Consider the following 16,348-nt stretch of genomic DNA (forward strand, 5'->3'; position numbering starts at 1 on the left):
TTGTATGACGTATGAGTATAAAAGATGGACTCTGAAATTGTGATGGCAGAATTCTCAATGAATAAATATCTCTGACTATGCAGACCGGGACTCTGGCCGTTACTTAAATCCCAAAAGACTTACAACCTTTTGGGAGACGCACAGAGACACTAAAATAGTTTGTTAAATAATTCACATAACAGTCATGCATGCATACATTTTACGTATGGGTGGTCACAGGAATCAAACCCACTATCCTGGTGTTGCAAGCACAATGCTCTACCAACTGAGCTACATAGTCTGCCTTTCCCCCTGGATAAATACAATGTGCATCTTTGCATTCACCATAACGAAATTACCTCTAGACCTTTTGTAGAAGTCATGTGACTGCACGGGATCCCTGTTTGTTAGTTTAGCTGATTATAAAGAGTGCATACTGTTGAACGCCGACCGTTGCGGAGTACTACGAGAAAGCAGTTATACCAGAATTGGTCTGGTGCGGGTGGCTAGTTCTTGTGGCTCTGTGAGTCCAGTCAGTGTGGCCAGCGTCACAGAGCCGTGGGTCTGCCTGTAGTATGCCTGTAAGCCCAGGGCTCATTAGCACAATGCCGTGTCATAGCCTAGGGATTAGCTTGTGATTAAACACTAACCTCAATAACTCCCTCCTCATTTCCCCCATCCAAAGCCCAAATCAAACTTGTGGCATATACAATCACAGCATTATTCCCCCTGCTCTGTCTCTGCCCCTCCACCTCACTTTTCAAGCTTACTACTACAGTACTAGCCCGCCTTGCGGGTAGAGCCGAGGGGGGAGACAGGCTGTGTGTGTGCATGTGATATAGTACACTGTCAATGCAGAGAGCCACTCCCCCCTGGCTGTAACGTGTCGGCGGACACTCTGAAATTCCAGCCAACCGTGCCCTAGCTCGAGCCAACGCCCTGGCTACATGTTTAGTGGAAGGTGTCGTCAGGATTGCAGGGAGGGACACTCACAGAGAGGTTTTGTTCCATGGGATTTCAGGTCAGGTGACACTATGGGTGAATAATTCATTACGGCTCGTTTCAGCTCTTTCCCTACAAAGCCACACACACACACACACACAACCCCCCTATTGAGATCGTAGTCTATCTAAAGGCCTCGATTGATTATGGATTCAGTTGTGCCTCCGCTGACAAAACAATCTGGGAGAGGATAACGGGAAGATAAACGGCTGATTGTGTAGCAGTATGATGTCTATCCTAGTGTGCAGGAATAGAATGTCTTGATGTTAATACAGTAGAGTGAAGGCAGACTGAAGTGGCGTGTCTCTCAGCCTCGGTTGTGCAGGGGCTGTGTGTTGCCTGCCACAGGGGTGCTGGAACATCTGCTTTGGGCCCATTAGTAAGACACACAATGTTTCAGTGGCAAGCTAAAGCATTCAGCGCACGTGGGACCATCCCTCTTATGTAATAAATCCATGGACACACAGCTGGGCTGGGCTGGCTGCACAGCCTGATAGTCCATCTGTCTACTGGTGCAGAGGGTTGGAGTGTTCATAACAACAACAACAACATGAGTTCCCACTTCATCTGATTAGAGTAGTGTGGAAATCCCTCATGAGTTGTGAGGAAACTAAGGATGGGCATGGTTAATCAAATATCTAGAGATCCGAATGGAGGTTAATATTCGATTACTTGAGTGAGTGTTTATTTTTGGAGGCCTATTGTAACAATGAAAAAGCTTTGTCTAAATTAAATTATCCTTGTGACATTTTTACCTACAAGGATATATCATGACATTTGAAATTCTTAATTTAATAAAACAACTCATTTTTTAATGTACCTGCAGTTCTTATAACGGTGCGTTGAGCTACTGCTGCACATTTAGCCATCAAAGGCTGCCCTGACATCAGTATATTATTTCCCCCACTTGAAATAACAATTACTGGTGCTCACCTAACGGAGTTTCCACAATACCTGACATAGATCAATGCAAAACTCTCACCAGAAAATGTTTTTGTAACAGAATCAGTTATATCATGGTGAAAAACAGACTTCTCTTTAGCTGTTGTTGCTGTTAGCCAAACTACCGGAGAAAAGCAACATGTTGGCTGTTTACCTCCGGCATGGACATTTGCGTCGTTCTGATTGGTCAAATTAATAGTGGTATTTTAAAACAAAAACAAAACATAGAATTTAGACTATCCTGATGCCTCATGATATTATTCAAATAGTCAAATTATTTCAAATGCCCATCCCTAGAGGAAACAATTCCACTCTTCCTTTTTGTTTCATTTCCCATGTGCTGCCTGTCTTTATCTGATATGTTAATGTGAGGATAAGACATGAGAGATGTTCGGCATATAGCCTCCAGTACAGCATGTACAAAACCTGTTATACTTAATGGAGTGTCATTTTTTCCAAGTTCGTGTCTGAATTCAGGAAATAAACTGAATGACTCTTGTCCCAGTGCAATAATTCAGAAGGTGTTAATAATGTGCATTGAAAGAGGTGTTTTTGCTATTGGAGATTCATGGAAGCTCTTGCTGTGTGTTGCAGCTGTTACGAGAACTGAAACACCCCAACGTGATCGCCCTGCAGAAAGTGTTCCTGTCTCACAGTGACAGAAAGGTGTGGCTCCTCTTTGACTATGCTGAGCATGACCTCTGGGTAAGTGTTTCATCACAACTGCCAGTCAGAAGACCAGTCTTTGGTTTTTGTTTGGATGTTTCATCAACCTGCTCTTTTAGTTGTTTCATCTTTGTTCTTGACGTTTTCCTGTCTGTAAAGAACCGAGTATGTTACATGATGTACTGGTATGTATGTATGTTGTGGAAACTAGCTGTTTGAGTCCCTTGCTTGATCAGTTTCTCAATGCCACTCCCTCTGGTCTCCTTTAAGCACATCATCAAGTTCCACCGTGCCTCCAAGGCCAATAAGAAGCCTATGCAGCTGCCGAGAGGCATGGTCAAGTCTCTCCTGTATCAGATTCTGGACGGGATCCATTACCTTCATGCCAACTGGGTGCTTCACAGGGATCTGGTGAGTCGATTGTAGTTTCAGTGTCCCTTTACAATGTTGCTACACATGCTCACTGACACCTCATCCACTGATCTGTCCTTTTCCTATTGGTCACTGATCTGAACTGCTTTTAACCAACAGGGTGCATGCAAATAAGTCACTTGTTTGCATATCTAGAAGCAGCAACGAGTGGTGTTCACTGCAAAAAGGATCATTAAAGCAACCCTCTTGCCAGCTAACTGAATCCTGTGTTGTCTGGCACAGGTGCTGTTATATCCTTGTACAGTTTATTATTATGATTCTAAGGCCCTTGGCTGTGGAGCAAAGTGTCTTGGCTTGGTGAATGTTGTCAATTCTGCCCCCCTACCCTCACCACCGCCACCACCCAGCCTGTACTCTAGTACCCCTGTGAGACTTTCTCCCCCACACTTTTCCCACAGTGTTTTCCTGGAAAGCCGGACTGTTCACCTGACTCTGCTGGGCTCATTGTAGCGGAAGGTCAGCCCTGGGCCCAGTTGGAACGAGGTCACAGGGTTGTTCTCTCTCTTTCTCGCACATTCTCTTATCTGGCTGTGGAAACCTCCTCTCCTCACGGCCCCTCTCAACACCGGACCTCTCTCTCTCATCTCTTTCTGCAGTTTCTTTGAGAAAGAAGCTTTTATTTTGCTTGAGAAGCTTTTTTTTTGTCTTCTGATTGTCCGAAACTCAACTGATTATGGTGCAACTTGGTCTTTCCATGATATGGGCTATATTACAGTGGCACAACACATTGGGCTGGGAATTTCCAGGGACCTCACGATACAATATTATCACGATACTTAGGTGCCAATACGATATTTATTGTGATTCTCACGATTCTCACAATTTTATATGTATTTGTATTTGTATTTTTGTATTTATTATGGATCCCCAAGGCAGCAGCTACTCTTCCTTGGGTCTAGCAAAATTAAGGCGGTTCATACAATTTTAAAAACATTACAATACATTCACAGATTTCACAACACACTGTGTGCCCTCATGCCCCTACTCCACCACTACCACATATCTACAGTACAAAAATCCATGTGTACGTGTGTGTATAGTGCGTATGTTATTGTGTGTGTGTGTATGCATGTGTCTGCGCCTATGTTTGTATTGCTTCACAGTCTCCGCTGTTCCATAAGGTGTTTTTTTAAATCTTTTTTTGTTTAGTTTTTTTTAAATCTAATTTTGTGCGCCAATAGCTCAAACAGACAGCTCGGTGCACCCAACATGTCAACACAAGTAGTGATGAAGTCAATCTCTCCTCCACTTTGAGCCAGGAGAGATCGACATGCATATTAGTAATATTAGCTCTCTGTGTACATCCAAGGGCCAGCCGTGCTGCCCTGTTCTGAGCCAATTGCAATTTTCCTAAGTTTTTTGTGGCACCTGGCCACATGACTGAACAGTAGTCCAGGTGTGACAAAACTAGGGCCTGTAGGACCTGCCTTGTTGATAGTGCTGTTAAGAAGGTAGAGCAGCGCTTTATTATGGACATACTTCTCCCCATCTTAGCTACAGTTGTATCAATATGTTTTGACCATGACAGTTTACAATCCAGGGTTACTCCAAGCAGTTTAGTCACCTCAACTTGCTCAATTTCCACATTATTTATTACAAGATTTAGTTGAGGTTTAGGTTTTAGTGAATGATTGGTACCAAATAAAATGCTTTTAGTTTTTGAAATATTTAGGACTAACTTATTCCTTGCCACCCACTCTGAAACTAACTGCAACTCTTTGTTAAGTGTTGCAGTCATTTCAGTCGCTGTAGTAGCTGACATGTATAGTGTTGAGTCATCCGCATACATAGACACTCTGGCTTTACACAAAGCCAGTGGCATGTCGTTAGTAAAGATATACTTTTTTTTGGAGAGGCTTCCATTAAAAGAACACCCTCTGTGTTCTATTAGACAGGTAACTCTGTATCCACAATATAGCAGGTGGAGTAAAGCCATAACACATACGTTTATTCCAGCAGCAGACTGTGATCGATAATGTCAAAAGCTGCACTGAAGTCTAACAAAACAGCCCCCACAATCTTTTTTATCATCAATTTCTCTTAGCCAATCATCAGTCATTTGTGTAAGTGCTGTGCTTGTTGAATGTCCTTCTCTATAAGCATGCTGTGATGGGTGATTTGAAGGAGTAATGCGCAGGAGGGTAAATCACAGAATAACAGGATTTATTCCGGAATACAGAGTTACGCAGTAAAGCGTCAAAACAGTCCAGTGCGCCTGAACCAAGAAGGCACACAGGGAAATAACCCGGCGATACAAAATACAAGGAGCTCAACCGAGCTTCACTATCCTCACAATAAACAATCACACACAAAGACAAGGGGGCAGAGGGAACACTTATACAGGTACTGATGAGGGGATATGAACCAGGTGTGTGTAATAAACAAGACAAAACAAATGGAATGATGAGATGAGGAGCGGCAGTGGCTAGAAGGCCGGTGACGACAAACGCCGAAGCCTGCCCGAACCAGGAGAGGAGGCAGCATCGGAGGAAGTCATACAGTGCCCCCCCCCCCCCCACTTTGAACGGCCCTTTCAAACTCAGCTTCCGGCAGGACAGGCGAAGGGGCAGATTCCGGGTCGAGAGCCAGACCCGATCACCCGGTACAAAAACCGGGACATCACTGCAGTGGCGGTCAGCGTTGGCCTTCTGACGACGCACAGCGTCGTGGTTTCCATCGTGGTTGCACCAACGGAAACACCTAGACACCTACCCTGACACTCTCGCGACCACTCCGTGAAAACCCTCTGTGGCCATGAAAAGGTGGGGTTGTGGAGTGCTAACCAGGGAAGACCTAACACAACAGGGAAATCAGGAGACTCAATAATAAAAAAAAGTGACTTGCACTCGATGAGTCTCGTGCGTAACCATAGTGACTGGTGCTGTAACCTCCCTAACGAACCCGGACCTTAATGGTCGACTGTCAAGTGCTCTGATGGGGAGTGGAATGGATAGGGGAACCAATATAATGCCTAGACTATGTGAAAATGACCTCTCCATAAAGTTCCCAGCTTCTCCTGAATCGACCAGCGCCTTACACTGGGGAGCTACAATGTAATCAGGAAAGTGGATGGGTAGGGTACTGTGCGCAGCAGAGGGCTCTGAACGAGTGTGGGTGTTCGATACCTGGGGTGACGTGAGAGTGCCCTGCCTGCCGCCTCCAGACCCAAAAGAATGCTGACGACAGCGTGCAGTGAAATGTCCTCTCATCCCACCAGAGTGACACTGGTGCTGTCGTCCTCCGCTCTCCCGGATCGCCGCTCCATCAGCTCGTGATCCGGGTTGGGGGGGTGGAACGGGCAGGCCCCCTCCAGGACGTCCTCTGGCCGCCAGCAGGTTGTCCAACCGGATGGCCATGTCCACCAGTTGAGTGAAGGACAACATGGTGTCCCGGCAGGCTAGCTCCCTTCGGACGTCCTCCCGTAGATGGCACCGGAAGTGGTCGATGAGGACCCGCTCGTTCCACCCGGACCCAGCTGCTAGAGTCCGGAACTCCAGGGCGAAGTCCTGCGCGGTCCTCGTCCCCTGCCTTAGGTGGACCAGCCGCTCGCCCGCCTCTCTACCCTCGGGCGGGTGATCGAAGACAGCCCGAAAGAGGCGAGCGAACTCCCCGTAGTTGTCCAACGCTGCTCCTCCTTAATTCCAGACCTCGTTGGACCACTCCAGGGCTTCCCCGAGAGGCAGGAGACGAGGTCTTCTCCCGCTCCGATGGGGCCGGACTGATGTTGGAATAATATACCTCCAGTTGGAGGAGGAATCCCTGGCAGAGAGCAGCTGTCCCGTTGAAATCCCGTGGTCGGGATATATCCTTCTGGGTGCTGGGGTATGGGTGGCTGGATCCGGTCTTCCAGCTGGTTCCGACAGATCGGGTCCTCTCCTTTCCAGGTGTTGGACGACCTGGATAACACGATCCATCGCTTCTCCCAAGCTGGCTAGCATCGTCGAATGCTCCCGGACCCGTGCCACGACTCCAGGCATGTGCTCCTCTCCTGCTGACTCCATGGCGGGTGTGTGATTATGTGATGGGTGATTTGAAGGAGTCAGGCGCAGGAGGGTAAATCACAGAATAACAGGATTTATTCCGGAATACATACAGTGGGGAAAAAAAGTATTTAGTCAGCCACCAATTGTGCATGTTCTCCCACTTAAAAAGATGAGAGAGGCCTGTAATTTTCATCATAGGTACACGTCAACTATGACAGACAAATTGAGGATTTTTTTTCCAGAAAATCACATTGTAGGAATTTTTATGAATTTATTTGCAAATTATGGTGGAAAATAAGTATTTGGTCACCTACAAACAAGCAAGATTTCTGGCTCTCACAGACCTGTAACTTCTTCTTTAAGAGGCTCCTCTGTCCTCCACTCGTTACCTGTATTAATGGCACCTGTTTGAACTTGTTATCAGTATAAAAGACACCTGTCCACAACCTCAAACAGTCACACTCCAAACTCCACTATGGCCAAGACCAAAGAGCTGTCAAAGGACACCAGAAACAAAATTGTAGACCTGCACCAGGCTGGGAAGACTGAATCTGCAATAGGTAAGCAGCTTGGTTTGAAGAAATCAACTGTGGGAGCAATTATTAGGAAATGGAAGACATACAAGACCACTGATAATCTCCCTCGATCTGGGGCTCCACGCAAGATCTCACCCCGTGGGGTCAAAATGATCACAAGAACGGTGAGCAAAAATCCCAGAACCACACGGGGGGACCTAGTGAATGACCTGCATAGAGCTGGGACCAAAGTAACAAAGCCTACCATCAGTAACACACTACGCCGCTAGGGACTCAAATCCTGCAGTGCCAGACGTGTCCCCCTGCTTAAGCCAGTACATGTCCAGGCCCGTCTGAAGTTTGCTAGAGTGCATTTGGATGATCCAGAAGAGGATTGGGAGAATGTCATATGATCAGATGAAACCAAAATAGAACTTTTTGGTAAAAACTCAACTCGTCGTGTTTGGAGGACAAAGAATGCTGAGTTGCATCCAAAGAACACCATACCTACTGCGAAGCATGGGGGTGGAAACATCATGCTTTGGGACTGTTTTTCTGCAAAGGGACCAGGACGACTGATCCGTGTAAAGGAAAGAATGAATGGGGCCATGTATCGTGAGATTTTGAGTGAAAACCTCCTTCCATCAGCAAGGGCATTGAAGATGAAACGTGGCTGGGTCTTTCAGCATGACAATGATCCCAAACACACCGCCCGGGCAACGAAGGAGTGGCTTCGTAAGAAGCATTTCAAGGTCCTGGAGTGGCCTAGCCAGTCTCTAGATCTCAACCCCATAGAAAATCTTTGGAGGGAGTTGAAAGTCTGTGTTGCCCAGCGACAGCCCCAAAACATCACTGCTCTAGAGGAGATCTGCATGGAGGAATGGGCCAAAATAACAGCAACAGTGTGTGAAAACCTTGTGAAGACTTACAGAAAATGTTTGACCTGTGTCATTGCCAACAAAGGGTATATAACAAAGTATTGAGAAACTTTTGTTATTGACCAAATACTTATTTTCCACCATAATTTGCAAATAAATTCATAAAAAATCCTACAATGTGATTTTCTGGAATTTATTTTCTCATTTTGTCTGTCATAGTTGACGTGTACCTATGATGAAAATTACAGGCCTCTCTCATCTTTTTAAGGTGGAGAACTTGCACAATTGGTGGCTAACTAAACGGATGGAGCATTCATCAACCCGTACGGCATCACCAGGTATTCGTAATGCCCCGTGGTTGTGCTGAATGCTGTCTTCCATTCGTCCCCCTCTCAGACACGCACTCCAGAGAATAACTATAACGTATTGTCCCCTTGTTCAATGCTCGGTAATCAGTGGTATTCGGGGGGGATGCGCACGGTGGTGGAAGTGTCTGAACTTTCCACCGTGATTGCACCAACGGAAACACCTAGACACATACCCTGAGGTGGGGTTGTGTAGTGCAAACCAGGGAAGACCCAACACAACAGGGAAATCGGGGGACAAAATAATACAAAATGTGACGTGCTCTCTATGGGTCCTTTGGGTAACCATCGTGACTGGTGCTGTAACATCCCTACAATTTTTCAATTCCACATCAATCCACAGGGATTTAACAGTTTTTACAGTCATTTTCTTAATGGGTGCATACTTATTAGTAACTGGAATAAGCAATTTCATAAATGTGTCAAGTGCAGTGTGTGTTTGCTCCTCATTACACACCACGGACCAACATATATTCTTTACATCAACAACATAGGAATCACTGCAAAACTTATTGTATGATCTCTTATACACAATATTAGGCTCAGCCTTTGGAACTTTGGTTTTCCTAGATATGGCTACTATATTGTGATCACTACATCCAATGGATTTGGATACTGCTTTCAAACAAATCTCTGCAGCATTAGTAAAGATATGATCAATACATGTATTGCAATTCGATACTCTGATTTTATTGCCATTCGATGTTCCAGACATATTGTTCACCAAATATCTGCTACAGAAGGACAACAGAGAGCCATGAGAATGAGTTTTGATCAGTCATGGAAATAAAAGTGCTGAAAACAAATTGGCTCCCTATTTACAAAGAAGATGGAGAACAAGCAATACCTTTACCAAAATACTGGAGTTTTGGTGCAGATACAGCCAACTAGCGCAAAAAATATATTGCGGGCATCCCGAGTGGCGCAGCGGTCACTACAGACCCGGGTTTGATCCCAGGCTGTTTCACAGCTGGCCGTGATCGGGGGACCCATGAGGCGGCGCACAATTGGCCCAGCATCGTCTGGGTTAGGGGAGGGTTTGGTCGGCCGGGATTTCCTTGTCCCATCGCGCTCTAGCGACTCCTTGTGGCGGGCCGGGCGCCTGCAAACTGACTTCGGTCGCCAGCTGGACAGTGTTTCCTCCTACACATTGGTGCGGCTGGCTTCCGGTTTAAGCGAGCAGTGTGTCAAGAAGCAGTGCGGCTTGGCAGGGTCGTGTTTCGGAGGACGCATGGCTCTCGACCTTTGCCTCTCCCGAGTCCGTAGGGGAGTTGCAGCGATGGGACAAGACTGTAACTACCAATTGGATATCATGAAATTGGGGAGAAAAAGGGGTAAAAGTACAAAAATTAAAAAGAGAAATATTGCGATATTGTCAAAACGATACATTACATTTACATTTTAGTCATTTAGCAGACGCTCTTATCCAGAGCGACTTACAGGAGCAATTAGGGTTAAGTGCCTTGCTTAAGGGCACGTCGACAGATTTTTCACCTAGTCGGCTCGGGGATTAGAACCAGCGACCTTTCGGTTACTGGCACAACGCTCTTACCCACTAAGCTACCTGCCGCCCATACGATATATCGTAAAAAATAATATCCCGATATGTAACTGTATTGATTTTTACCCCATCACTAATAATACTATATAACAGAGGCATAACACTTACCAACTAGCTTATGGATAGACAATAGTTTGTGTCATGCCAGCCAGTGTGAAGTCAGTTGCTATTAGCAGACACCAGCTGTGTCATTATATTGACATTCTTCAAGCAGTAAACACAGGGGATGATTGCAATGAGTAGAAGACTTGCAAAGATATGTTCCTGATAACACACTCGTCAAAGAGGGACAGGTTTTTTAAAACATGTAAAAATACACCTTATGGAACAGCGAGGACTGTGAAGAGTCAAACAGAAACACACACATACAAACATACATAACATACACTCTACACACACACGTACACCTGGATTGTGTGTGGTAGTAGAGTAGTGGCCTGAGGGCACACACTTAATGTGTTGTGAAATCTGTTGTAAAATGTATTTTAATGTTTAAAAATGTTATTATAATGTATATTACTGCCTTAATTTTTGCTGGACCACAGGAAGAGTAGCTGCTGCCATAACAAATACAAATAATAAATACAAATGTCCATGGGTGGATGAATGGGTAGTAGAGAATCTAATCTATTCTAACTCATTGGTGCCCAGATGTTTGGTGTTTACTCCCAGCACACTAATTGAGTCAGCACACTCCAGAGCATAAGTCAGTCAGTTGATGTGACTTCCGTTCCGTCACTGGAGACTAAGGCAGAGTAGAATGAATCTGCAAGTCCCACAGCTCCAGGGTTGTTATCAGGCCTTCATCAGGCCATCCCCTATCGTGTAATCTCTCTCAGCTCTCCCAGATGGCAGCATGGTGCGATGAGGACCAACGCTAACTCCCATTATATAAATACACTGAGATCTATCAGTCAGGTCCTCATTCTTACTAACTGGGCCTATACCACAACAGCCTGGGTGGAGTAATACAGAGATGAAGACATACTACTGCACTGCCATGCCATTGATGGTCCCTTGTTCAATATGTGTCCCTTGTAGGGGTTATTTTGGAGGTGAAATCCGAGTTGATTGATAACTTTGTGAGGATAGTGGATCACGTTGTCGTTGATGTTGGTGATTGCTGAGCAGTTTATGACATGGTATTAATTGTTGAGAGTGTGTCATCAATTACGGATTTCTATAATTCTGCTTAGAGAGTCTATAGGATTAAGCAGGTCTTTAATGCCTGGTCAATAGATGTGGTTAATGAATCACCCAGGATACAACAGAAGGCGCAATGGTCTTGTGTTTTTGATTGAATGTGTCTGACCTCAACACTAATAGCGGCATAAGGTATGTCCTGCCGTAGCTGCCTTCCTGTTGCACAAGCAAGCCTTTATCTAAGCAGAGGCCAGGGCCTCTGTCAGTACCACTGTACATGGTCAGCACATAGCTAGCTACTGCTGGAATTAAAACACACTCCCACAGTAGCTAGCGTTGTTTTTCATGTTGGAGGTCAGACTCTCCCTTATCTGAACACCAATTCTTCCGGCTCTTAATAACTATTTTCTTTGCCGCATGGTGAATTTCTCTGTTGTCGCTTTCTCTGTGTCTGATTCCAGATAAAGGTTGATGTTTTGCAGTTTAGTGTGTTTTCTCAAAGCAAGCACTTCCTGCTATTGTGGAAATTCCACTCTCAAGCTGGTGGTGTTCGGAATTGGGATACGTGGGTATGTGTAGTCTGTTTTGCACAGGGAGTTTGTTGGCCATTCCATTGTGAAATTGTCCTGAATATGAAAGAGTCAACTCCCTTTCTCTACCACTTTATAGCCGTGTACCTCAGATTTTGCTACTCATTGGAAAATGCCACATTCCACCCCATCTGGACATGGGACAGTTTTTTATACATTTGTACTCCCCAGTCATGTTGGGGGAGGTGTGTTAGAGTTAGGCTAAAGGGTGTGTAATGCAAACAGCATTCCTAATCTCCTGGGGGGCTATTTACTCCAGCGACTCAGTGCTTTATAAACAACCACAGTGGTAGAGTAACTGCATGTCTTTCATGGCTCCCTCCACCACTCTGTCTATTATGCAACACTCAACCTTGTGCTGCGGCTGTGCACTGCACCGCTGCAGAGAAACCAGCCTCCCCTCCCTACTGTATCCCTCCTTAGTCTCCAGCAAGCCAGGCAGCCCCGCCCCATCCTCAGTCTCCAGCGAGCCAGGCAGCCCCTCCTCCTGCCATGTTATGTAACCCACACCAGCCACCAACCAGCAGCCAGCACAGTTAGATCCCAGATCGCAGGTCCCACTCCCCCCCCTGGGTGACTGTTTGGCTTCCTCCCCCACCACGCTGACTGCAGATGTACTCCAAGCCTAGGTTGTTCACTTGAATACTGCAATAATTCCAATCTTTGCCAGGAACAAATGTCTGAGGTCGGAAATTCCTTAAAGAAAGTAAATATGTCCAGTCTGTTAGATTTCAGCTGCAGCATATAGATAGGTTGCTCTCTCTCACCTGCCTGCCTATGGTGGGTCGTTGTCATGATGGATTACTAAGGACATGCCCTTATCTCTGACGTAATGGAATATTGTTCACAGCTGGAGTAATCCCTGGCTACCCGCAGTCACATGCCACGTGCGCCACTAGGAAATGTCTATGAAAATAGCATCCTCACCAACTGTTCTTTATCTGAGTATGTATGTGCCCTCCCTAGGTCTATATCCAGTGTGCAGTGGGCTGTGGCAGGCCTGCACTGCTATAGCATGGTTCTGACAGTAGAGTGGTTAATGCCTGTGCGCCGACAAAAAACGCGTCATTACTTAATCTGAAAAAAGAGAGAAAAGCAAGGACAAAGCCGCTGAATTAATAATGGCACTGTTGTATGGTTCCCAGTACATGTAAAGATAGTGTTAGCCTCTGGCCCTTCCTGGCCTGAAAACACGGCTATTTTTGACTCGACGGGGGTATGTTTTTATGTCCATGGAGGGCTTAGGGCAGTGTTTCCCAAACACGGTCCTCGGGACATACTTTTTTTCCCCTAGCACTACACAGCTGATTCAAATAATCAATTAATCATCAAGCTTTGAATCAGCTGTGTAGTGTTAGGGCAAAAACCAAAACCTGCACCCCTGGCTTAGGGATATCTGTTTACCACTCCTGACCCACTGCACAAAGCCTCCTAACTTTCCTGGGAAGCTAAGCACATGTTAGAGTCCATAAAATGCTAACTTTTGTAGAAAAACTATATCAGACAGCAACATTACAACCTAATTTACATGCTCATTTTACTTTTTCATTGCCCATTCATCCAGTTTCTGTTTTATGTGAGTGTTTTCACAGTTATTGTTTACCTGTATGGAAATATGATCTCTTTGAACATTGGGCCAATGAAAATGAATGTCTTGAATCCATTAGCCCAGTTTAGAATTTCAAGAGGAGCCAGTGCCAGTCATTGGGCTTGAAAAGAGACCCTCCTCATGTGAGTCATCATAGTGTTTGCCGATAGCAGTGTTTTGTTGTGTGTTTGAATAGTAGAGCTCATTATAAGTGGCATCCCTATAGCAAACCCTGTTTGAACCTGTTTGTTGAGTAGATTGAATCCTATGAGATTTAAGATTCACACAGATTCAGTGGACTAACAGACAATGGAAGGATTTGGAGTGGAGATCAAGTTTATAAATTGCGTGGCAGGGCTGATGAGACAGTGGATTGCGCAGTCCGATGGAACAGAGTAAATAGGCATTTTAACGTCATAGATTTAGCTGGTGGTAACTTGTGGAATAGACACCTGTCTATGGCTTTAATGTGCAGTATGGATAATAGATGAAGCAGAGCTATTACATTCCATGTCTAAGCTGCACTTTCACTGATTCCCAACATGGAGACCCTTTTTCTTTGGGCATAAATCTTTGGATAAAGTGAAAGTGAAAACAGTGGTGGTTATGTGCTGGACACACCATGGCAAACTGTGTTCTTTGATTGAAATATAATGCAAATTTGTTCTCTGCAAGATTAGTTATTGGACTGTCTGGCTTAGATTAATATTTGTTCTGTTTCTCCATGTGTCCGGGTTTAATTGGCTAGGTGGTTCTGGTGTCATGCAGTAAACCACAGAGAGCTATACCGGGCATCATAATATCATGCCTAACCAAAGCCCTAAAACACAGACTCCGTATGAGAACATTATTGTGTGGTTGGAAGCAATGTCCCAAAGGCACAGGCATGATTCACCACCATGGTAGACCTTGATATCAACGATCAGTACAATCATTGACGGAGCAATCATTCACAGTAGAAGTTTTATAATAGTTTGACCTCTTTTTTGTCTTTGGCAGTATGGAGGTTAATAGCGTGACTCATTTTCCATTTGGCATGCTCTGCCTCTGTTATTTGTATGTTACACTGATATTGCCAAAACCTCCCCCTAAAAGACATTGGACATGCATGGCATTTTTGTCTATTTAAGCAATAAGGCCCAAGGAGGTGTGGTATATGGCCAATATACCATGACTAAGAGCTGTTCTTATGCACGACGCAACACTAAGTGCCTGGATACAGCCCTTAGCCATGGTATATTGGCCATATACCACAAACCCCTGAGGTGCCTTATTGCTATTATAAACTGGTTACCAACGCAATTAGAGTAGTAAAAATACATGTTTTGTCATACCCGTGGTATTGGCTTTCAGCCAATCAGCATTCAGGGCTTGAACCACCCAGTTTATAATGTCGGATATACCACAGCTTTCAGCCAATCAGCATCCAGGAGCCAAACTACCCAGTTTATAATACAGTGCCTTGCAAAAGTATTCATCCCCCTTGGCGCTTTTCCTATTTTGTTGCTTTACAACCTGTAATTTAAATGGATTTTTATTTGGATTTCATGTAATGGACATACACAAAATAGTCAAAATTGGTGAAGTGAAATGAAAAAAATTACTTGTTTGAAAAAACTATACAAAATAAATAACGGAAAGGTGATGCGTGCATATGTATTCACCCCCTTTGCTATGAATCCCCTAAATAAGATCTGGTGCAACCAATTACCTTCAGAAGTCACATAATTAGAAGTCACATAATTAGTCCAGCTGTGTGCAATCTAAGTGTCACATGATCTCAATATATATACACCTGTTCTGAAAGGCCCCAGAGTCTGCAACACCACTAAGCAAGGGGCACCACCAAGCAAGCGGCACCATGAAGACCAAGGAGCTCTCCAAACAGGTCAGGGACAAAGTTGTGGAGAAGTACAGATCAGGGTTGGGTTATAAAAAAATATCAGAAACTTTGAACATCCCACGGAGCACCATTAAATCCATAATTAAAAAATGGAAAGAATATGGCACCACAACAAACCTGCCAAGAGAGGGCCACCCACCAAAACTCACGGACCAGGCAAGGAGGGCATTAAACAGAGAGGCAACAAAGAGACCAAAGATAACCCTGAAGGAGCTGCAAAGCTCCACAGTGGAGATTTGAGTATCTGTCCATAGGACCACTTTAAGCCGTACACTCCACAGAGCTGGGCTTTACGGAAGAGTGGCCAGAAAAAAAGCCATTGCTTAAAGAAAAAAATAAGCTAACACGTTTGGTGTTCGCCAAAAGATAAGTGGGAGACTCCCCAAACATATGGAAGAAGGTACTCTGGTCAGATGAGACTAAAATTTTGCTTTTTGGCTATCAAGGAAAACGCTATGTCTGCCGCAAACCCAACACCTCTTATCCCCCCGAGAACACCATCCCCACAGTGAAGCATGGTGGTGGCAGCATCATGCTGTGGTGGTGTTTTTCATCGGCAGGGACTGGGAAACTGGTCAGAATTGAAGGAATGATGGATGGCGCTAAATACAGGGAAAGTCTTGAGGGAAACCTGTTTCAGTCTTCCAGAGATTTGAGACTGGGACGGAGGTTCACCTTACAGCAGGACAATGACCCTAAGCATACTGCTAAAGCAACACTTGAGTGGTTTAAGGGGAAACATTTAAATGTCTTGGAATGGCCTAGTCAAAGCCCAGACCTCAATCCAATTGAGAATCTGTG

General features: G+C 45.0%; 1 protein-coding gene across 1 annotated transcript in view; it reads left to right on the forward strand.

The window, feature by feature from the left end:
- LOC311108598 (cyclin-dependent kinase 19-like) overlaps positions 1-16,348 on the forward strand; it is an 88,648-nt gene that overhangs the window by 45,675 nt on the left and 26,625 nt on the right. Inside the window, exons 3-4 of the mRNA XM_084151256.1 lie at positions 2,518-2,628; positions 2,860-3,000. Of these exons, the coding sequence (XP_084007382.1) occupies positions 2,518-2,628; positions 2,860-3,000 (252 nt within the window). The remainder of the gene's footprint in view (positions 1-2,517; positions 2,629-2,859; positions 3,001-16,348) is intronic.

Source organism: Coregonus lavaretus (assembly GCF_964263955.1).
Source record: "Coregonus lavaretus genome assembly, chromosome: 33".
In the NCBI taxonomy this organism is placed as follows: domain Eukaryota; kingdom Metazoa; phylum Chordata; class Actinopteri; order Salmoniformes; family Salmonidae; genus Coregonus; species Coregonus lavaretus.